Source organism: Miniopterus schreibersii, assembly GCF_964146895.1.
Source record: "Miniopterus schreibersii genome assembly, chromosome: 2".
Lineage (NCBI taxonomy): Eukaryota > Metazoa > Chordata > Mammalia > Chiroptera > Miniopteridae > Miniopterus > Miniopterus schreibersii.
In genome coordinates, this window is record NC_138102.1 from 182,775,510 (window position 1) to 182,799,087 (window position 23,578).

Consider the following 23,578-nt stretch of genomic DNA (forward strand, 5'->3'; position numbering starts at 1 on the left):
TTCTTTCTGGAGTATGGGACACCACTGACATTTTCTTCTTGGAACCTGGTTTCCAGGACAGTATTCCTGGTGGATAGGCTGAGAAGTGTTGGGTTTTAGCATCCTTTGCTGATTAAGCCCATGGTTCTTTATTTTATTTTAATTTTTTTAAAGATTTTAATCAGGTAGAAATCTAAGTTTCTCCCTACACTTCTTTTTTTTTTTTTAAATATATCTTTATTGATTTCAGGGAGAGGAAGGGAGACCGAGAGAGAGAGGTAGAAATATCAATGATCAGAGAGTTGTCATTGACCCGCTGCCTCCTGCACACCCCCAACTGGGGATCAAGCCCACAACCTGGGCATGTGCCCTGACCAGGAATGAAACCGCGATCTCCTGGATACTAGGTTGGCGCTCAACCTCTGAGCCACACCTGGCTAGGCCCCATGATTCTTTAAATACTGGCGTTTTCAATGGTCCCCTTAATATCTGATGGTGAGTTAATGTCCACATTTCTCTCTCACATCACCATGTATTCTGATTGCCCATCTGGACAGCAGTACCACTGTACTCTTAGGTTGTCCAAGCCAGAAATTTAGGAGTCATCCTTGTTTCTATTTTTTTTCTTAACCCCATATTTATAGTTACAAAACGAGTACTTTAGATCGGCCTTTTTGATGCCTGTGCTCCCTTTAGTACTTCTCCAGACTTAAGTGTTAGCTTCCTTTATTTCTCCAGCAGCAGCCTCCTAACCAGTCACTTACTGTAGACTTGTCTGTCTGATTCATTACTCATCGTTTTTGCCTAAGTAGACTCTAATACAGGCAAATTTGTCCATATTATATTTCTGCTTAAAATTCTGCAGTAAATCCATTGTCTCTCTAGAATAAAACCCCCAAACTATTATGTCACAGGACCCTTTCGGTTGCTTCTTATATTTGTTGAACATCTAAATTTTATTCAGCTGATCTGAACTAATTCCTGTGAAGGGCAAATTGAGATGGGAGCCTAAAAAGATGATTTATTTGTACCTTTATTTTTCCCCCTTCCCTTGGAGGAAAAGGAAGAACCAGAGGAGCTTGGTAAGAGGCATGAAATCAAGGCTGATCAATACTAAAACCCACTGCTTAATAGGATTTGTTTAAATTATGGCATTTAAATTTTTAATTATTTTCCCTTGCATCTTTTTTTTTTTTTTTTTTTACTTTTTAAATTTATCTTTATTTTTGAGAGTATTTCAGGTATACCATTTTCCCCCGCAACTGACCCCCTCCACTTCACTCCCACCCCCTCCCCAGGCCTTCACCCCGTTATTGACTGTGTCCATGGGTTATGTATATATGCATATAACTTCTTTAGTTAATCTCTTCCCACCCTCCACCCCCCTTCCCTCTTTCCTCTGAAATATAATCGTCTGTTGCATGTGTCGGTGTCTCTGGATCTATTTAGTTCATCAGATTCTTTTGTTCATTAGCTTCTTCTTAAAGAAGACCCTTCAACATTTCCTGTAGTGCTGGTCTGGTGGTGATGAACTCCTTTAGCTTTTTCTTATCTGTGAAGCTCTTTATTTGACCTTCAATTCTAAATGATAGCTTTGCTGGGTAGAGCAATCTTGGTTGTAGTTCCATGTTTTTCATCACTTTGAATATTTCTTGCCACTCCCTTCTGGCCTGCAAGGTTTCTGTTGAGAAATCAGCTGACAGTCATATGGGTGCTCCCTTGTAGGTAACTAACTGCTTTTCTCTTGCTGCTTTTAAGATTCTCTCTTTGTTTTTAACCTTTGGCATTTTAATTATGATGTGTCTTGCTGTGGGCCTCTTTGGGTTCCTCTTGTTTGAGACCCTCTGTGCTTCCTGGACTTGTAAGTCGATTTCTTTCCCCAGGTAGGGGAAGTTTTCTGTAATTATTTTTTCAAATAGGTTTTCAATTCCTTGGTCTCTTTCTGCCTCTTCTGGCACCCCAGTAATACGAATGTTGGGCCTCTTGAAGTTGTCCCAGAGGCTCCTTATACTATTTTCATATTTCTGGATTCTTTTTTCTTTTTGCTCTTCTGGTTGGGTGTTTTTTGTTTCCTCATGTTCCAAATTGCTCATTTGATTCTCAGCATCCGCTACTCTACTGTTGATTCCCTGTAAATTATTCTTCATTTCAGTTCCTGTAGCCTTCATTTCAAATTGGTACTTTATTATGTTATCGATTTTCTCAGTTATTTCCCTAACCATTTGCTTAAACATCCTTATAACCAAAATTCTGAACTCTCTACCTGTTAGCTTGCTTGTATCTATTTCATTTAGTTCCTCTTCTAGAGATTTCTTCTGTTCTTTCCTTTGTGGCATGTTTCTTTGCCTCCACATTTTGGCTGCTTCCAGGTGTTTGTTTCTATGTATTAGGTAGAACTGCTATGTCTCCTGGAATTTGTAGAGTGGCTTTGTGTAGTAGGTGTCCTGCAGGGTCCAGTGGCTCAGCCTCCCCAGTCACCTGAGCTGGGCCTTCTAGGTGCTCCCCTGTGTGGGCTGTGTGCACTGCCCTGTTGTAGTTGAGCCTTGGTTGCTGTTGGCGTCCCCGGGAGGAACTGACCCCCAGGCCAGTCAGCTGTGAGGACCAGCTGCAACTACAGCCAGAGAGCTGCTGTGCTGGAGACACCCCTATGGAGCAGGATTTACTTCAGTGGAGCTTTGGTGTTCACCAAGTGCGCCCCTTGAGTGTGTCACTCATGGATGTGGTAGGGTTCCCTTGCATCTTCATACGTATTGTTTTGAACTTGGGACTTGCTTTTCTGCTAGTTTTAGACCACTGGGTTTCACTTGCTATTTATGACCAACTTTGGCTAAAGATACAGTCTCTTATTTTAGTAGCCTTTTTACAATATGCTGCTCATGAACTTGCTACCAGGTTTTTTTCTGGGAAGCCTTTGTAGAAAGATTTAATGGGGGAAAATTCAAAATTTGATGGCTAAAGTGAACTCCACATATTAGGTTTTTGAGCTTTAGTACTCTTAATCCTACCAGTGTAGAATTGATTATTTACAGGTTGTGTTAATAGGGTTCATATTTAATAACAAAATAATACAGTCTTAGGGAAGCCAGTGTTAGCATCAGTTACTGCAGCTATGCAATGAGAGACTCAGTAATTTCACACTTGGGTCCTCCCTGGGAGGGTCAGTGTTCTAAAAGAACTGAGTTGGATCTTTATTCTCCCAATTGCTCTTCAGCCAGAACTTTTATGCTTTTTTATTTTTATTTTTTTGTTCCCAAGTAAACACTGCTAAAGATGATCCCAAAGGATTCTTTTGCTGTGCTCCACCTGGTATATAATTTTTTTAAAAAGGGTTAATAGATGTACACATTTATATGCTTTACAATCTATCTTTTAACATCTTTAAGAGCCACCTCATTGGTTCTTAAAACAGTTCCATGGGGGGGGGGGTTACTACCTTTTGATAGAAAAGGTAACTTGAGCTCACAGTTGGAAAGTGATGGCTAAATGAGGTCAGCTTGAAGACTTGGGTTTAAATCCAAGTATTTAGATTCCTTGAGCAGTGCCAAGTTAGATACCAGTGATGGCTGATAACATTTGGGAATCATAAATGTCCAAAACTTTGAGGCACAAAATTGATAAGGAGTAATAATGACAGTCAGTGATACCAGATGAAATAATAGAGTCTGTTTGGTTGGGGGTCAAAGTATATATGGCTTTTTTACATAGTCTTCCAGTTTTAATCAATATAGTTAAAAATAAATGGTTTAAAGCTGAGGTAAGAGTACTTTTATAAAGTTGAAATACCAATTCAGATATAAGGATAGTATACAGTTGAAGAATTGCTAGAAATATCTAGTCATTCCGTGAGCATATCCTAGGTGCTATGGGAAATGTAAATATTAAATGAGACCCTTATCCTTCAGGTACTTATAATTTGGTAAAGAAGTAAGATACACACAAATACTATTTAGCTGTAATAAAAGAAATATGAAGTACATAGTTGAACTGCAAAAAAGTGAGCCACCTTGGGAGACAGGACTGTTGGGACTAGTCTTTGAGTTGAAACCTGAGTGATAACTACAGTTAGGTCTGTTGAATGTTTAGGATATAGAGGATTGTCAGTTTAAAAAAAGAACAACCCCGAAATCTTTATTTGCAAGGTCTACCAATGTAAACCCTGTCTGCTTGAAAGTGGAGCCTAACTTTGTAATGTGATGTTAAATGTTTTGCATAAACATAAAACAGCGTAAATATAAGTTCATTAGACTATAGTAGAGGTTAAATGAAAATCCTCAAGATTCTAGGGCCTAGAGTAAGACTTCTATATTATTGAAGTTCTTTTCTCCTCAATGAATTCTGTATATGTCTGTTATCTACTTCTGAGATTGAGAGGATTAACAAGAATGATACAGTTATTGAGGTATCAAGAACAATGCTTGCCTCATTGAAAGTGCGTGATAAAAGTTTGCTCTCATTATTATAAAACAATCTTATGTCATAATAGGGTAATGATTTTATTGAATAATAATACTAGATAACATTTTTATATTTTTAATATGTCTGGCAATATTCTAAATACATATATTAACTCATTTAATCCTCACAAATAACCTATGAAGTGTGAGTACATTTCTGTTTATAGTTTCCAAACTAGGTTCTTCTGTATATACTTTAGAAAAATCTTGTCTGGTTCCCTAAAAACTGTTAGGATTTTGATTTAAGGCATTGCATTGACTCTGTTGGGGGCAGAATAGATGTCTTTATATAAAATAAAGAATTTGTACCCAAGTGTTTGGAATATTATTCTATTTAGGTAGTCTTTCACAGTTTACATGTATTTTATAGTAACATATTGTGAGATTTTTTTTTCCCCTAAGTTTCCCCCATGCTATCATAAATTATATTAAAAATTTTTTTTCTAAACATTTATTGCTAATATACAGAAGTGCAGTTTAATTTGTTTATGTTTGTGATATATTCAGGCACCATGCTAACCTCTCACTATTTCCATTTTGCTTTGGATTTTCTATGTTGACAGTTGTATCATCTCCATAAAATAAGTTTTTTCCTTTTCAATCTTTTTACTCATAATATTTTTTTTATATTATTGCTTTGGCTAGATACTCTAGTACAACATTGAATAGAAGTGGCTGTCATGAGCATCTTTGGCTTGTTTTGATGCTAAAGTGTCTACTTTTCATGTTGGTCCATTATGCATATTTGCTGTTAGGTTTTGGAAGAAACCTTTTTGTCAATTTAAAGAAGTTTCTATCACTTCCTTGATTGTTATTTGTTTGTTTTTTTAAATGTGATTTGGTATGAACTTTATCCAGTGCTTTTCCACAGCCATTGAGATGAATCTTATATTTTCTTTCTTCTTTGTTAATATGGTGAATGACACTTTTTTTTCTTCTTATGTTTTTATTGATTTCAGACAGAGGAAGGGGGAGGGAGAGAGAGAAACATCAGTGATGAGAGAGAATCATTAATCAGCTGCCTCCTGAACACCCCCTACTGGGAATCGAGTCTGCAACCCAGGCATGTACCCTGACCAGGAATCAAACCATGACCTCCATGTTTATGGGTTGACACTCAACCACTGAGCAATACCTGCCGGGCTGAATGACATATATAGATGGTGAAAGGTTCTAATGCAAACCCTTCCCTCTTGGATTGCTGAGATTACACCAACTTGATCATGATAACCCATTTTTAAGGCACTAATGAATTGGTTTGCTCTTTTATTTTTTTAAGGATTCTTGCTTCTGTATTCATGATTTGTACTGGTCATGTGTGATTTTTACAGTATTCTATTTTCTAGACATGTTTGTGTAAGATTGAATTGTCTTTGCCTTGAAAGTTCAGCAGGACATACCTGTAAAAACATTTAGATCAGGTGTTTCTTTATAGAAAGATTAACCAATGATTTATTTTCTGTAGTAGTAATGGTATTATTTAGGCTTTCTATATCTCCTTTTGAGCTTTTTAAAATGGGAAACTTCAATTGAATAGGAAAAAGAACTCCCAGGTGCTTATAACTTCAAGGTACCAGTATTTTTGTGTACCTCCCTCCCCCCTTTTTACAACTGGTTCGAATCAGAATCTAAACAAGGTCCTTAAATCTTTTATTTAATAACTCCTCCCATTCTTCTTTTTGCCATTGATTTGTTGGAGAAACTGGGTCATTTATCCTTTATAATTTTTTTATTTTTTATCCTCACCAGAGGATATTTTTCCCATTGTTTTTTCGGGGGGGGGGGACATCGATGTGAGAGACACACATTGGTTGGTTGCTTCCCCCATGCACCCTGGGGGGCCAAGCCTGCAACTGAGGTACGTGCCATTGGCCAGAATCAAACCTGGGACCGTTCAGTCTGCAAGCTGATGTTCTAACCACTGCGCAAAACCAGCTAGGGCCCTTTATAACTTTTTAAAATAAGTTTGGTGAGTATTTTATCAGGAATTTATCCATTTATTTCTCTTCAAATTTTTTTTTACATGAAGTTGATTAGTAGTATTGCCTTCTCATTTTTTGTGTTTTTTTCCCCTTAACTTTCCCAGAAGTTTATCTTTATTGCTCCTTCAAAGAACCAACTTCTGATTTGTTGATCCCCTCTCAGTTGTATCTATTTCTCTCTTGTTGATAATTAATTGCTTTTTATCTTTTGATCATCTTCCTGCTGTTCTCATATAATAACTTGGATACTTAACTCATTAATTTTTAGCTTTATTTTCTAATATAAGCCTTTAACTTTTGAAACCTAGTATTTTTATTACTCAGTTTCTTTTGTGACTTTCTCTTTAATTTGTCACTTAGGTATATGTATGTTTTTTAAATTTCTAAATGGATAGAAATTTAGGTTTTTAGTTTTCCCTAAGTGTGCAACAGTAAAAATAAAAATATACGTATTTGTAGCCTGGTTGGCATGGCTCAGAGATTGATCATCAACTTATGATCCAGGAGATCGCGGTTCAGTTCCCAGTCGGGGCACATGCCTGGGTTGTGGGCCCAGTCCCCAGCCAGGGGGCATGCAGGAGGCAGCCTATCAGTGACTCTCTGTCATCACTGATATTTCTATGTCTCCCTCTCCCTTCCTCTTTCTGAAATCAATAGAAAATATATTTCAAATATGTATATATTTGTATACTTCAGGGGAAAAGTAGAATGCAAAATTGCTCATAAACTATGTATGATCTTAGTTTTGTGGGTTATGTAAATAGAAATGATTAAGGAAATATATCATTATAGTAAACAAATTTCTTTGAGTAGTGATGTAAGATAAATTTTGAGACTTCATCTTCCAAAACTATTTTCATAAGACATCTTTTATTATGATGGATGGGCACATAAGATTTTTCAAAAGGAAAGAAAATAATTCTGTAAAAGTCGGGACTCTAAATCATGCCCTGAGGTCCTAGGATACAGTTTGGTTCGATTAAAATATGATCAGAATGTTTAACTGTGTTGGGCATTAGGCAAGGAGTTGGTCTGTAAGTGATAAGACATGTGCTTTCCAACGAGCTACAGCCTGGGTGCATGGGGTGGTGGGCGTGGGGGGGGCAGGTGGCAGCGGGGAGGGGAGAGATAGATGCACTTATAATTTCAATGCCGTGATAGAATGCTATAAGAACAGGAAGGGCACGTAGAGGAAGAGTTTTACTTGAAAAGCAAGATTAATTGGACCAAATAGATCATTTAAAGTGGTATCTTGTCTTCAAGGGATGAACTATTTTTAATAGGATAGTCAGTTGTAGATTCAAGTATATTTAATTATTAAATACCCAGTAATGCCTTCTTAATGTGAAACTGCTTGAAGAATTAAAAGGGAAGAAAACTCAACAATAAAGAAAAAAAGGGAAAACTCAAGTACCTAACTATATATAATGAGTTAAGACTCTCAGCAGGTGAACCAGGAACAACTTTGCCCTTCCAAGAGACATTTAGTGATACTGAAGACATTTTTGGTTGTCACAAATGGGGTATGGATACTAATGGCATTGAGAAAAGAGAGCAGGGATCTGTGGAGTATCTTAACAATGCTCCCTCACAGCGAAGAATTATCCAGCCCAAAATGTTTAATAGTAGCAAGATTGAGAAACCCTGGGTTAATTTCTAATTTCTTCTTTTTGCTGGGAGTTGGGCGGGGAGAGGGTGGGGGTGGTTTGTGTGTTGTTAAAGGAGCTAGAGGCATAGTTTTGTATCCTGTTTCAGCTGCATTTTGGTTAAGGAAATCTAATCTGTAGGCTAAAGTCAGGTGAAAGCAAATTCACTCAGCAAATTGAGGACCTACTCTGTGGCAGGTGCTGTGAGAAAACTTGGCGAAGAATGGTAGACAGCCCCTTGCTTCATGGAGCTCACAGTGAATGTTCTGCAGATCAGTGGTCTTTTGTATCAGTTGTCTTTATTATGATGATAGTTTAAATCTTTTGTTCTGAGTTAGTCTGTGTATTGATAAATTATTTTAACCTAAGGCATCCTGGACTGTTACATAACTTGTTTCCTGACCATCAGTACAAACTTAGCAGCTCATAACGGGTTGTGTGGAGATTGAGTCCTCCTTCCTTGTCTTATTTTAAGTTCAGTTCATTAAGTGTTTACACTTGTTGGTATAATCAAGCCGTTCTCCTATTTTTAAATATGTAGATATCAAAAAAAAGTTTTTTAGTATAACATGAAAAACCACAAGTAGATAGTAGTTCATAGAGTGAGGTGTAGAAATGTAATACTTATCAAGAACAAAATATAGAGCAGTTTTTTATTTTGATTTTTGTCAAACTCTAACCATTATCTTTCTTCTTAATTTCAGATTTTGGCTCTCTATTTGACTTGGAGCATGACTTACCAGATGAATTAATCAACTCTACAGAATTGGGACTAACCAATGGTGGTGATATTAGCCAGCTTCAGACAAGTCTTGGCATAGTACAAGATGCAGCCTCTAAACATAAACAACTCTCAGAATTGCTACGGTCTGGTAGTTCCCCTAACCTCAATATGGGGATTGGTGGTCCAGGCCAAGGCATGGCCAGCCAGGCCCAACAGAACAGTCCTGGATTAGGTTTGATAAATAGCATGGTCAAAAGCCCAATCCCCAACATGGGGATGGGCACTAGTGGACCAAATCAGGGTCCCACACCTTCTGCAACAGGTATGATGAACAGTCCAGTAAATCAACCTGCCATGGGAATGAATACAGGGATGAATGCTGGCATGAATCCTGGAATGTTGACTGCAGGCAACGGACAGGGAATGATGCCTAATCAAGTCATGAACGGTTCAATTGGAGCAGGCCGGGGACGACCTAATATGCAGTACCCAAACCCAGGCATGGGAAATGCCGGCAGCTTAATGACTGAGCCACTGCAGCAAGGCTCTCCCCAAATGGGAGGACAGGCAGGACTGAGAGGCACCCAGCCTCTTAAGGTAAGTGCAGTTTTTGTTTGTGTGCGCATCAGTTGTTTTTTTTAGTGTTCCAATGTTGGAAGAAGGGCTAAGGTCAGTTATTTATTTTTATTGTTCATATTCAATCTATATTGTGTAGCATTTTCCACATATTTTATGCCAAGGCTCTTCTGTATTGTCACAAGTTTTGTGAAGCTCTTATTAAATTTAAGTAAAACATTTCACACAGCCACCTGGTATTGTATATACCTTCACAGTTTGTTCCAAATTATTGCCAGCTAATTCCTGTTCTCTGGCAAAAGTATTAGAATATTTTCATATTATTTCTAAACCCACTTTAGCCTTCATAGCCTGCTTATAAATACACAGTTTTGAGATGACTGGCATTATACTGTCTTCAGATAGACTTCATTTGTTACCCCTGCTTTGAAGGTCCCTGCTTTTTAAGAGATATTTATTTTAAGATTTTTTTTAAATGTTTTTCCTTATTGATGAAAATTAAGGTGTGTTAGTTTACTGTGAAACCTCAGGTAACATTCCAGGTGTTTCAGTGGCTACTTTCTTAGTTTTATGAATTAGAGAATGCTAAGTATGAGACTTTAAAATGTGTTCTATGTAATTTAGACATCATAAACACATTTTTTATGCTTATTCTGCCATATTTTTCTTTTATATTTTATTCCTTTTTCAAAAAATGGTATCACACTATAGTTGCCACTACCTGGCATGTAGTTAGTAAATATTTGTTGAGTGAAAGAGATGGTTTTGCTTGAAAGGTGTTACTGGAGAAGGGTAAGCTTCTCACAAGTTGTCAAGAGCAAGTTTTCTCTGTAAGGAGTAATTTGAGCAGGCATTCGGATTTCTGTGTTCCTGAGAATCATGGTAAGAGTTCAAGGATGAAATTAAGACACAGGAATGAATCAGGAGTTTGGGGACTAGGGTCAAATGTAGATGTATGAAAGCCCTTAAAGCTTTTTTACTACACAATAAAGTATATTGACATTAAATATGGGAAGAGATTCTGTTTGGCATCCTTACCTACACTAGAGAGTCTCCCTTGCTGGCACTTCTGTGTTGCTGTGGATGCAGTTTACTTAGAATATTTGGAGTGAAAACCAGAAACAAGAGGTAAAATATTTATTGGGCACCTCTTCTAGGTTCTAGGAACTTAGTTGTAAAGAATTCCTGCCTTCCTGATGTTTATATTCCAGTGGGGAGAAGAGGGATGACAGTAAATCTTCACCGATTGATCAGATATTTTTTGAGTCCTAGCTTTGGTGCTGAAGATGGAGCAGTGAAAAATAAAGTAAGGGTAAGGCTCATTGGGAGAATGCCTCAGTTGGGAGTGGAGCTTTTTTTTTTTTTTTTAAGATTTTTTAAAATTGATTTTTAGAGAGGAACGGGGAGAGAGAAACATCTTTGTGATAGCGAAACATCTATCAGCTGCCTCCTGCACATCCCCTACCAGGGATTGAGCCTACAACCACGGACATGTGCCCTGACCGGGAATTGAACCTACAACCTTTTGGTGCACAGGAGGACACTGAACCAGTGGAGCCACACTGGCCATGGCTGAATCACAGATTTCTTGCATCAACATTGTTTGAGGAACTGGATGTATACAATGAATAAAACAGACAAAATTCCCTGTTCTTGCGGAGGTTTATTTTCACAAGAAGGAGGAATTTAAATATTAAAACTTTATTATTAAAATATTTCCTTGTTTTAAGTGAGTATACAGATTCTGAACCATACTACCTGGGTTAGAATCTGAACTATAGCCACAGTCATCCTCTTTAGTTGCATTTTGTGAAGCTTCTTGGTCAAATCATTTCACTCTTTTGGTTAAATAACTTCACAAGATATTACATCTGCCTCCTCAAAACTGCTGGTAAAAAAGAAATAAAAAATTTTGGAAAAAAATTTTTTAAATAGCTGTCCTTTGTGTGTGAAAAAAATGGAGTTAACTAATAAAAGCATCATAATTAATGGTGTGGACTATGGAGCTATACTGCCTGGGTTTAGAGTGGATCAGCCATTTATATGGTAGCTATATTACATTGGGCAATTTGCTTGCTGTACCTCTGTTTTCCCATCTGTAGAATGTGAATAGTAAGAGGTGTAGCCTACCTCAGAATTGTTGGAGAGCTAAATGAGTTGATAAAATAAGCTGTTTATGAGTGGCATATAGTGAGCACTTATTAGTGTAGCAGTACGAGTAGCAAGTGCTTAGTATTATTGTAGTTCCCGTTTTGTGATGACGAAACATTTTTATGGGGCAGGAGAGAAATCAAAACTACATCGTGTGGTTAAGCAACAGTCTTTTAGAGGGGTAGCTGTCAGCTATAACAGAGACTAAATGTACCGCATGAACAGTAGTTGACTGGAGGATGTAGAGATGCTACTAGTACAGACTTCAGTGTGTTAATATATAAATTTGTAGAAGGTTTACTTTCTTTGGAACTAAGGACTTTTCATTCAAGAAGTGTTCATTAATATTCTGGAATATTTAGTTTTTGTTTTTTGTAGAAATACAAAAGAAATCCGTTCTGTGAAATAGCTTATGATTAAGGTGACAAGATCCAAAATAATACTAATTATAGTATCAGGTACTGTAATGTTAAGCTTTAAATGCTAAGGCTATCCTGAATATTAATATGTATTTAATATATGTTGGGGCCATTAATGCTGACATCAACCTGATAAATGGAAAGTTTTATTTTCATTATACAGGTGAGGAAACAAAGTTGGTGGGGAGGTGTTGTAGAGAATTCTTGTCTTTCTGAATTAAAAGTCCATGTTGCTCATTACTATAGACTGTCATTCTATTATTATGATTCATACATTGATAAAACCTACACAGCTGAAAACAGACTCAAGGATTTTATGTTTGCTGCAACAGCAATCACCTCATGACTGACTTGTAACCTTATGTGTGATCACTGCTAGACTGAGACCTCTAAGAGCAGGAGCCATGCCTGCTTTCTATAATCCTGCTCTACTGTCCCTGAACCTTTCACAGACACAACTGTGGAACATCTTCATGTATTACTTTTCAGTTTTTACTCTGTAGTCCTAGATTTGGGGGAAAAGAAAATTCCTAACCCCTTTCCTCTGACTGCTGACCTCACAGGCTGTGACGAGGTGTGTGTTACCTGGTATCCAGATAGATTCATATCCAAGTTTTACATGCTTTGTGACTGATAAAATTGATGCTGAAAAAAGAAATTCTGAACAGCTTTCAAAGGAGTATTGGCCTTAGGAATAATTCCCATTTTCCTTTTCTCTTTTTAAAAATTTTTGAGGAGGTAGGAGCTATTGTTGTCAATTTTGGAGCTCTTTTGAAATTAACACCAGTTTTTTTATGGTCTTTGCAAGAGCAGTGATGATCTGTTGCATCTCTGCTTTAGATCGCGGATGACCTTAGATAGGCGAGGAGTGAAGCAGGAAGGGAGGACCAGTTACAGGGGCATGGCTTACTCTGCTGGGTTTTAAATGGGAGGGTCTTAGGCCCAGATTGACAGTTGAGATGCATGAGGTTTTAGGTGCACAATATCAGTTTAAGAGGAACGGTCCCTATAAGGTGATGAGCCGCCTAAACTAAGGCAATGGTATAGGAATAATGGGAATGAGTCTGAAAAATAACGTTGAAGGTTTGGCATATGTTCTGAGAGATCCCTAGTCCTCCTATTTACCAGCATACCCCCAGCACTTCCATAGTGCCTGGCATTTAAGTTGTGTACAGATACATAACGTGGGCATTTATTGAATCCAGTAGCTAGTGGGAAATGTCTGAATGTCATTTAATTTTGTTTTTATTGTTTGGTGAACCTTGGAGTCACACATATCATGTTACTCTTTGTGTTGCTGTAGTGTCTACAAGTTTTATTAAGGGATTTTTGTCCCTGTGTTAAACAGTTCCTAAACTGTTATATTCTCTGTATCTTGGGCACTTCTTTGGATTTGTTAATGATAATCACTGTCGTGTGTCTTTTGTGTTCATTTCCCCTAGTTTCTGCTTTTACTATATTGAAAACTTAGAAACAACCTGTAAAGTCAAATTTTTTTTTTAAAGAAAGAAAAAATAATCCCCTGCAAGTCCTTTTTGTTTTGGCTTCCTAGAACTGTTTGTGGCTTCCTGGTCCTTTGCCTTTTCAGTTTAGGTAGTTAAGTCAGTATATGTCCTTCCTATTATATTTGGTGAAGGAGTCGTGGGGATTGGGGTTACTTTCCAACAGGTGCAGCAGAACTCTGAGGGAGACTGTAAAACTAAAGCCTGAGTCTGTGGGTCTGAGCGACCAGAAGTGTGGGGGATGACTACTGCCAGCTGACCAGCAGTCAGTGCAGTCTGTGTATTTGAGTTCAGTCTGCTAGAGAGTGGACTTGGAGTTTCTAGGTAATGCATTGGATTGAAGGAACAAGCAATGTCAGGAACTAATTGAAACTTGGAATAGGCAGGCAAGATATGTAAATAATGGATTCTTAAAAGCATAACTTACTATCTGTTGTTTTTTATGGCCTTTCATGCAGGTTCTGTGATAGAATGGCTTTCATTTTATGTCTATCACAAATTTCTATGCTAATAAGAAACACAAGCTAAATATAACTCCCCCTGGTGTAGGCGTGCATATTATTGGAACTATATTGGTGTAAATGTTAGTACTTTAAAAGCATATGTAGCAGCAGCACTTGAAGCCACATTTGAAACTACCAAAAGAAACCTGAACTGGCATTGAAGCCTATTCCTTTATTTGATTGTCCCTACAATCTTACTGGCCAGATACACTTAGGAAATTCCAATTATTGGAGACTGAATCAATAAGTTTTTTACTCTGGATGCCCCATTCTTTTATGCTTTCACCCAAACCATGCCACTTCCCTCAGTCTCATTCCCTTTCATTGTTAGAGGAACTTACGATGAGTTACTTTAACTCCTAGTCTTCAGCTTCATCTGGAATATGTGAATGTACTTTAAATTTCTTTATTCATTATTTTGCCTTTCCACTACAGGCAAACCTTGGAACTGATAAATATGTCATGTTTATATATGTTTGCAGAGTATAGATATTGCATATGATTTAAGAACTGAATTTTATTTATAAAGGTTTATGCTATTTTATGACTTTTATAATTTCTGTTTTCCTGTGTTAACAAGGTCTTTGTCAATCAGGTTTAGGGTGATGGTGCTACAAAGATAGATAAATTAAGATTCTTTCCCTTGTGCCTGGTCTGGGAATAGAGGCATGCATTTTGACAAATTATTTTATCACCTGTCCTGTATTATAAATAAAGGCATGAACGTTTGTATCAAGGTAGGAAAAGAGCTCTAGCTGTTCAGGAAAATGAACAGCTTCACACAGGTGGTAACTTTTGAAATGTATCTTAAAGGATGAGTAGAATCTGTAGCTGCCCCTTAATGATAGTTGCACCAGCTGAGTAAGCAGCAAAAGTTGGACTGCCTCCTTATGAACTTGACTGTTTTATTTCCTTTATAGATAGGTTAGCATTCAGGAGTCAAATAGGAAAGGAAGATATGCCACTGCCTAGGTTAGGGAAAAGGAAAAGCTTAAGGCAAATACCAGAGATTTAAGAAGCGTGATGCCCTCAGATTTGCGAGGACGGGACAGCGTGGAACAGTAGTCCGGCCTCATGCCCACCGTGAGGGCTCTGGTACACCATAGTGTTTTCCCCTTAGGAACTGAATAAGTGAGGGCAGAAGGCAAGAAAACCTGTTGGGCACAGTTCACTACATAGGCTGCGACGAGGGGTTTGAATTAAGACAGTGACAGTGGCGTGGATACACGGAAGGATGTGGGTAGTGGTGCAGAGAAAGACTGAGGGACCCTTGGGTAGAATCGGGTCTGACTGAGAAGGAGTAACATCTGGTGCGACTCCTTTCAATGGGCAGTAGCTGCAGTGCCCTTAGTTCCTGTCGAGCGCTTGCTGTATGTTTCTGTAGGCAGTGATTGACTCACAGTGGGGTCTTACATGGAAGAATAGAATTGTAAGTGGCTTGCATTGTTGTTTTCATCAAAACATTTGGCTCTTGAATAATTAATACTCTGTTTCAATTAATCATTATACAGTATGATGGCTCCAGGTGGACTTACATAAACACGGGGGGGGGGGGGTCTTTTTAAAGTACATAGAGGTTGCAAAGAAAATCAGATGAAGAGCCAAGCAGGTAATTTAATGAATAGAGAAGGTAGGTTTAAGACAGCAAGAAATAGTGTGAATTCTGAGGTTTACATGACTCTATAAAGGACTCAGATTGAAAAGTGTTAAAATCACGGTGCCATCATGTTCCTAAATAAAAAAGGACTTACCCTGATCTTCCAGTTATCTACCTTGTATGTAAACAAAATGCCAGTGTAATGGAATAAGTGCTCCAGTGCTTTGATGTATGAAACTAACATACTTAGGGATTAGATGAATTACTGAGTTGAATTCATTAAGCCCCATAGTTTGTGCATTAAGTGAAAGTGCATTTAATGCGTTAAAAGTGGAGAGGAACGGTGAAGCTTGCTTAGCAGATAGAGCTAAATAAAGATTCTTTTAAGTTTTTCTAAAGCACATTTATCTCAAATATTTACAGAAAATAGCTCTGTAAATTTACTGTACCTGAGGACCCTAAATCTTAATCTTAAAAGCATATTTTCATGAACATACTTCTACAGTCTGTTCCTGTATGCAGAGGCTTTCCTTTAAATTTTTCTTTGTAATTTAGGAAGTGGAAAAGGAAAGGGAAGAGCAGTGTTCTGTTCGTGTGGGGAGTAAGATTTCATTTCCTTCTGTTCCTCATTCTCAGATGGGCATGATGAGCAACCCGAATCCGTACGGCTCGCCGTACACTCAGAATTCTGGACAGCAGATGGGCGCCAGTGGCCTCGGTCTCCAGATGCAGACGAAGTCTGTGCTGCCCAATAGCTTATCTCCATTCGCAATGGACAAAAAGGCAGTTCCTAGTGGAGGAATGCCCAACATGGTGGGTAGTAATCTATTTACAAATTCATCTTCAAACTGGTATTTTTACAAAAGAATTATGTTAAACTTTCATCCCTTCTATGCACACTACAGTGTAACAGATGGCCCTATGATTGAGGAGGCTTGTACCCTTCTTCCAGTTCACATGGTATTTTGTCACTTGTGGTATTGATCAAGAAGGACACTGGTCAAAATAGGAGCAAGTGGAATTGCTTCAATGAAAGTTCTGGAGGTCTGCTATAGTATGCAGCTTCTGCTTGTGAGCATGTCTGTAGGATAGGAAAGTGGAACCATTCTCCTTAGAAAGGATCTTTGGCAAAGGATTCCAACTCCTAATGAACATATCTGCTGATTTGAATCTGGTAATACTACACAAAAGGAACTTCCCTCTCAAAGTTACACATTGTTTTAAACATTGATTTTTGTTATAGGAAAAGTCTCCAACGCTTCTAACATTGCTATTTTTCTAAAGTAAAACTGTTTCTAGTTGCAGATGTGTTGAGTTGTCCACATTCACTTTTGGGAAAAATTGTCCTGTAGGAATTTTATTTCTCATTCAGATTGTTTTAGTTTTTTGCTTTGTGTCATACATTCATCGAATGCCTATATTTGATACTCCAGGAAGGTTGGCATTGAAGATAAAAGGATGAATAAAACATGGCATCTCTGTCCTCAGAAATGTTTCCTTTTTTTATTGGACAGATTTCTTCCAGAGTTTTTAAAAGCGAATTTTTCACCCACCTGAAAGATCCTGCTTCCCAAGAAGCCCCTTGGTTCTTCAAAACCTTAACTTGGACACACACTTCACTACAGAGTTCTTGCTTTCCCCTGCTCCCTGGAACTTACCGTGTTCTCCTCTTTCCTTCACCCTGTATATTATACATCCTTTGATCATATCATTTGGCAATATAGTACTTTGTTTTCTTACTAAGTTGAACTTCTCAATGGTAGGACCATCATTTATTTATTTATGGAAATCTCCTGTGTCAAAAAATGGAGTCTAGCTTATAGTAGACTGTCCTTAAAAGATTTTAATTGAAATGCCCAGGTTCATATTTATTAAATAGGTAGCACATTGTGACACCTAACATTAAGTGTATCTTTGTTTTCTCGCTTAGGGCCAACAGCAAGCCCCTCAGGTCCAGCAGCCAGGCCTTGTGACACCGGTAGCCCAAGGGATGGGTTCTGGGGCCCACACAGCTGACCCAGAGAAGCGCAAACTCATCCAGCAGCAGCTTGTTCTCCTTCTGCACGCTCACAAGTGCCAGCGCCGGGAGCAGGCTAACGGGGAGGTGAGGCAGTGCAACCTTCCCCACTGCCGCACAATGAAGAACGTCCTAAACCACATGACACACTGCCAGTCAGGCAAGTCTTGCCAAGGTGAGTAAGCTCGAAGGGTTTGTGTGTTCAGAAGTCAGTGTTTACATGAGAGAAGAAAATGGGATCAACTCCACTCCTGAGGCTCCTTTTCCTGATGATGTCTTCCTCTGTAGTAGAGCATTCTAAACTGTGGTATCATTCTGTGAGTGTCTAGAGATGTGGTAGGAGAAGACAGTTTTAAAGGACTTCCTTTTCATGATGACCCCTATTGACTGATTTGCCCCAGCATAGCATACTTTAAATATTATTGAGGGTTTGCTAACTATCATGTATTCCCAATACTAAAACAGTGTTACCCGATGTAATAGATTGTGTATATGTGGAATCCCTAGAAATCGGTTTTTATAAAGTAGATTGCACAGCTTGGTGTGGTGAAAAGTATGGGCCCTGGCTGGGTGATGATACCTGTGCACCAAAAGGTTGTGGGTTCGAATCCTGGTCAGGGCACATACCTAAGTTGCAGGTTCCATCCCCTGTTGGGGCTGTATCAATGCCCTTCCCACCCCCAAAAAAATCAATTTTTTAAAATCTGCAAAAAACATATCCTCAAGTGAGGATAAAAAAATAGTTACGTATTTTTTAAATACGGGTTCTGGAGCCACCCTGCTTGAGATTGACTTCCACTTTAGGTACTCTATGACTTTGTGCAAATGACCCACTTTTGCCTGTTTCTTCAACTATAAAATGTGAGTACTAATAGCTATCCTGTAGGGCTGTTATGAAGATAAAATGAGTTAATAACATCTGTGGCACTTGTTGAGTGACCAATTAAGTTAGCTGATAATAATGTAAAAATATAACCTGCATTTGAAAAAAAAGTTATTTTTCTTCTTTTTAGTGGCACACTGTGCATCTTCTCGACAAATCATTTCACACTGGAAGAACTGTACAAGGCATGATTGTCCTGTGTGTCTCCCCCTTAAAAATGCTGGGGATAAGAGAAATCAGCAGTGTAAGTGATTAAATATTTTGAAGCTTTTATACCAAAAGTATTCCTAAACTCTCCCCAGTGTAGTTTGATGGGATTTAGAATATTTGATTATGTGAAGTTCCTGTGACTGCCTAGTTTTCACTTTTCATTAACTTCATATTAATGAGGTTAGAATTGAACTGCTCATTACCTAAAATAAGATCCAGAAACTTAGGCATTCCTCATAAAAATGAGGTGAATTTATGCTCATTTTTAAATTCATGAAATTTTTAAATTTATGAAAACTTAAAAGATTATTGCTTTAACACTGGGCAAGTTACTACTCTTTACCTGTAAGCTAAATATTTAGATACTTTGAAATTATTTAAAGAGAAAAAGATGGAAATTATTTTTAGAAACCTGAGATGATGAGAAGCTTTTCTGAGAGAAAAGGCAAGTCAAGAGGAGAAAGATTTAAGTACAGCTACCACATCTCCCCTCTAGAAACAAAACAGTTAAGCATTTAGGATTGAAAGACAAAGTTGGAAATACATATGCAGCATGTGGAAAAGGAATTAAACTTCATAAATTAATGGAGAAATCCTAAAAAGCCCAGTAGAAAATTGAGACTAGGAAACAGACAATTCCCTGGAGGGAGGAAATACCAAAAAGTTCGCTGTTAAAGTAAGAAATGAAGTACCATCTCTCCCAACACAGTGCAGAAATACTGCTACCTAGTGTTGGTGTTTGTATGGCCCTGAGGCATTCATACGCTGTTGCTGGGAACATTGATACAGCTTGCAGAAAGGCTTCTGGGTATTTTGGATCAAAAGTCTTTTCAAGCCAATGATCTCCTTTGACCAGTCAGTTCTGCATATCAAAATTTTTTTCAAGGAAATAATTGAGAAAAAAGATGCATGTATTGAGATGTTTGACAAAACAATAATTTTGTGGTTTTTGAAATGCATTCAAACATGTTAGTCGTTTTTTAAAAAAAGAAAACTATCTTTAAAGTTGTAATTCCATTTCTTTTGTCTTCTGTAGCAATTCTAACTGGAGCGCCAGTTGGACTTGGAAATACTAGCTCTCTAGGGGTCGGTCAACAGTCTACACCCAGCCTAAGCACTGTTAGTCAGATTGACCCCAGCTCTATAGAAAGAGCCTATGCAGCTCTTGGACTACCCTATCAAGTAAATCAGATGCCCACACAGCCCCAGGTACAAGGAAAGAACCAGCAGAATCAGCAGTCTGGGCAGTCTCCCCAAGGCATGCGGCCCATGAGCAACATGAGTAAGTTTGTGCCCTCCTAGTGAAAATGTGATATTGTGTCTGTAAATGCCATGTTATATGTAGGATTAACTCCTTAGGTTATTTGCCCTATGTGTGTGTACCCGTCTCCCTCACCCTCCTTAATTATTTTGTTAATGATTCATTTTTGAAACTTTTTTAAAGATTATAGTCCCCTTTTAATCCACATACCAGAGGCAACTGCTACTACTTTATATCCTTCTAAATCATTTTATGCATATGTAACTTTAATTTCTAGAAATGGGATCTCTTGTGTTATTCTATAGCAGACTATTTCTTTAAGACAATGTGGCCATTTTTTAACTTCCTGTACCCAATATATCCTTTTTAGTGGTTGTAGAGTGCTTCATTGTATAAAACAATTTCTAAACAGATGGACATTTAGGTTTCCAGGTTTTTGTTTATCTTCCATTATTTTATTTGTTTGTTTGTTTGTTTGTTTTTAGAACATCTTAAATTTTTAATCCTTCTTTACAGGTTACCTAAGACCACTTTTGATTAAGAAAACTGTAGAAAGTTAGTAACTGCCACAAGCAAACACCAGGTGGTGGGCCTGTGTCAATTTTCCACAGCGTCCTGCTTTGCGGGGTGTCTGAATGCACTGCTCGGGGTCTCTGCTCACACTTTTTGGAATCAATCGTGGCAGATTTTAGTCCACAGGTCGCTTTTCCCCATATTTCTTTGTAAACTCTTCAGCATTCTTACAGAATTTTTTACAGTCCTTAGAGTATTCTTCAGTTAGGTCAGCCCAAAGGGGTGCTCAGGCTGAGGGTCATTCACCAGTGCTATGAGAGACTGGATTACTTGGTCAGTTTTCGTTGCTGGCTTCCAGTTTTCAGCACTAATGACTGGCAGACAAACCTGTCCCTTTTCGTCGATGTTGGGGTGATAGATCTTTGTTTTAAATGTGATCTCCGGTGGTTTGAATGGGTATTCTGCTGGAAAGTTGATTTCGATTCTGAAGGCCCCCTTATATGGAGGGTTGTCAGGAACAATAAGCCCTTGCCAAGTCAATAAATTAGCTTCATCAACCTGGATGTTACGGAAGTTTTTCATTCCACATTTGTGGATTTCTTCAAGTTCCTTCATCAGCCTCCTGCTGGCTGCCATCTTGGATCGGTGCTGCTGCTTTCCCCTATCTTCTATTATTTTAAACTGCACAAAGAGATTGTTGTGTTTTGGTTTGAAGTATCTTTTTGGTTTGAAATGTGTATAAATGAGTGTGGATATTGTTACTATAGATTTCCACATACGTATCTAGTAGCAGAAATAGTGTTGAAATAGTTTATTGAATGCACTTGTTCTCCTAACCTCTTCCTGTGATATGACTGAGTGGTGTTGTAATAGCCTAATTAGTGGTATTTTTTCTCTCTCTAATTCTATGGTAAAATAAAGGAGATTTGCCCTCTGATTGTCTCTTTGCTGTTAGGCAGTTGAACATCTAAACTGTTTTGTTTAAATAGTTAGATATCCAGCACCGGTCAGTTCGTGACTTTTAATACTTATTTTAAAATTGATTGTGGTGATGAATTTCCTCTGAAACTAGGAAGTAGTATGATTCTGAATAACCCACCATGTTTTTTCCTGTGAACTCTGATTTTTGTCCTTCTATTAGTATTTGTGGTAGGCTTTAGTTTCTGTCCATTTTTTATTCTAAATTAGGAAACAAAATTGGGCACACTACTCTTCCAAAAATGTAATCTCATTAACTCTTGTTGTTTTTAACTTAAGGAAGTGTATACTATTTCATGACAAGCAGTGCTAACTCGTGAAATAATTCTCGTGTGAGGAGTTTAAAACACTAGACCAGAAACAGATGAAGAGTGGTTCTGCCTTTTCAGGCTTGTTTCCAAACTCTTGAGTATTATTGAAAGTACATCAAAAGGGCTTAGAAATAGAAAGAAACCTGAGGTCTTCATTTCTCCCTCTTTAATCTTTTTTTTTTTTTTTTTAAACTTAAAATGACTTCTCTCCTCCCCATGTTATAAGAGTTCATCTTCCTCGAATTTTATGTTCTTGACCCAATGTAGTTGGCTGCCCCTCGCCTGAATTTTCATTTTTTAATTGGTTATTATCCATTAATTTTTCAAATTTCTGCGTATAATTCCTACTTTTGCTCTTTTCATCTCCTGTTTTGCCATCTGTGCAATTCATTTGTATATACCCATAAAATTATTTGAAAGTGAACTTCTTGGGATTTTCCCCCTTTCCCTAATGCCTTTATTTTTGGATTAGATTTCAGATTAAACAAGTTTTTATTTCTTACTCAGTTAATGGTGCTTTTTTAGTAATAATCATGATAAGCCAAAACGTCAAAATACTTCATTTATTTTGTTGTCTAGATCCCGTCTTGAAACCTAGCATGAAAGCATAACCTACATTACTTTTTAGCCTAGACCATCATCATTTCTGTTCACCAGGAACAACCCCAATAGGCAAAGGCCTACTTATGAAGTGTTTTTCCTTTTAAAACAAAGCCCTTCTAAAGATTGTCTATTATGTTTATGTTGAAGGGTGTCCCTGTATTCTCTTTTTCTTTTTTTATGAGTTTCCTAAAGCCTAGATCAGCAATTTTCAACCTTTTTTTATCTCATGGTACACATAAACTAATTATCAAAATTCTGCAGCACACCAAAAAATACATTTTTTGCTGACGCAACCAAAAAAAGGTGTGATTTTGATTGATTTACACCCCACCCCCCCAAAAAATAATGTAACTACCTGCCCTTTATGCTTCAAAGTGACTTTTTAGAAAATCAGGTGCCTATACTTGTATATAAGGATTTCTGGCACCAAGAATTAACCGGTCAGATGCAACCTTATGCAACATGACCAATAAAATGCAACTCTGTTATATGACCTATATATATATTTATAGTTTAAGACAGGGCATTCACACTGGGCGGCTATTATGTTGGCTGTTGTCATTTTTAAATTTGACATTCTAAGGGGAAAGAGGTCAGCACCCCTGACTAAATAGTCAGGTATTGCATGTTTTAAAAATTCTTGATGCATACCAGCTGAAAATCACTGACCTAGATAATATATAAAGGAAATAAATATCAAAATGGAATCACCATGACTGAGTCATGTAATTTTCTCAACAGTCTTTTTTAATTTTTTAATTTAATTTTTTTCTACTCAGTCTTTAAGGGGGGCTTAAGAAAGTATTTATTGCATATTACAAACATGTGACTGCCTTTTCACTTCGCAACACAGCCTTAAGCAATTTATCATTTTAATCAAAACTTAGTATTTTTAGGTGATGTTTGGGCCAGGGTTTTTTTATTTTATTTTATTTTTTACTATAAATTCGTTTTTTCAGGTGCTTAAAGTGATCCTTTAAGACTTCTATCATTATTAGGCTTATCATTGATTGAACTAGGAAGAGTTGTGATGGTGATCAGAAATATGCCTCTGGAGTTGCAACTTGGCCTTAGCCTAGTGCCATGTTATCAGAAAGAATAAAGAAACACAGTTATTAATTACTCAAATTAGTGTCAATAACGATATTCTTTTACTCTTTTGATGTCTCTCATGATTTTGAAATACTAAACCAAGCTCTTTTCACTTTTGTTTTTTTCCCACCGATGGTCTTTATTTTAGGATACTTCAGGTTTGGACCGAAATCCATA

General features: G+C 37.6%; 1 protein-coding gene and 1 pseudogene across 2 annotated transcripts in view; one reads left to right on the plus strand and one right to left on the minus strand.

The window, feature by feature from the left end:
- EP300 (EP300 lysine acetyltransferase) overlaps positions 1-23,578 on the plus strand; it is a 71,445-nt gene that overhangs the window by 11,927 nt on the left and 35,940 nt on the right. The window contains exons 2-6 of the mRNA XM_081128639.1: positions 8,766-9,382; positions 16,170-16,346; positions 17,464-17,725; positions 18,564-18,677; positions 19,680-19,925. Of these exons, the coding sequence (XP_080984765.1) occupies positions 8,766-9,382; positions 16,170-16,346; positions 17,464-17,725; positions 18,564-18,677; positions 19,680-19,925 (1,416 nt within the window). The remainder of the gene's footprint in view (positions 1-8,765; positions 9,383-16,169; positions 16,347-17,463; positions 17,726-18,563; positions 18,678-19,679; positions 19,926-23,578) is intronic.
- On the minus strand, positions 20,394-21,053 carry LOC308553079 (ubiquitin-conjugating enzyme E2 L3 pseudogene; annotated as a pseudogene). Its single transcript has one exon. The product of its transcript is annotated as a ubiquitin-conjugating enzyme E2 L3 pseudogene (transcript).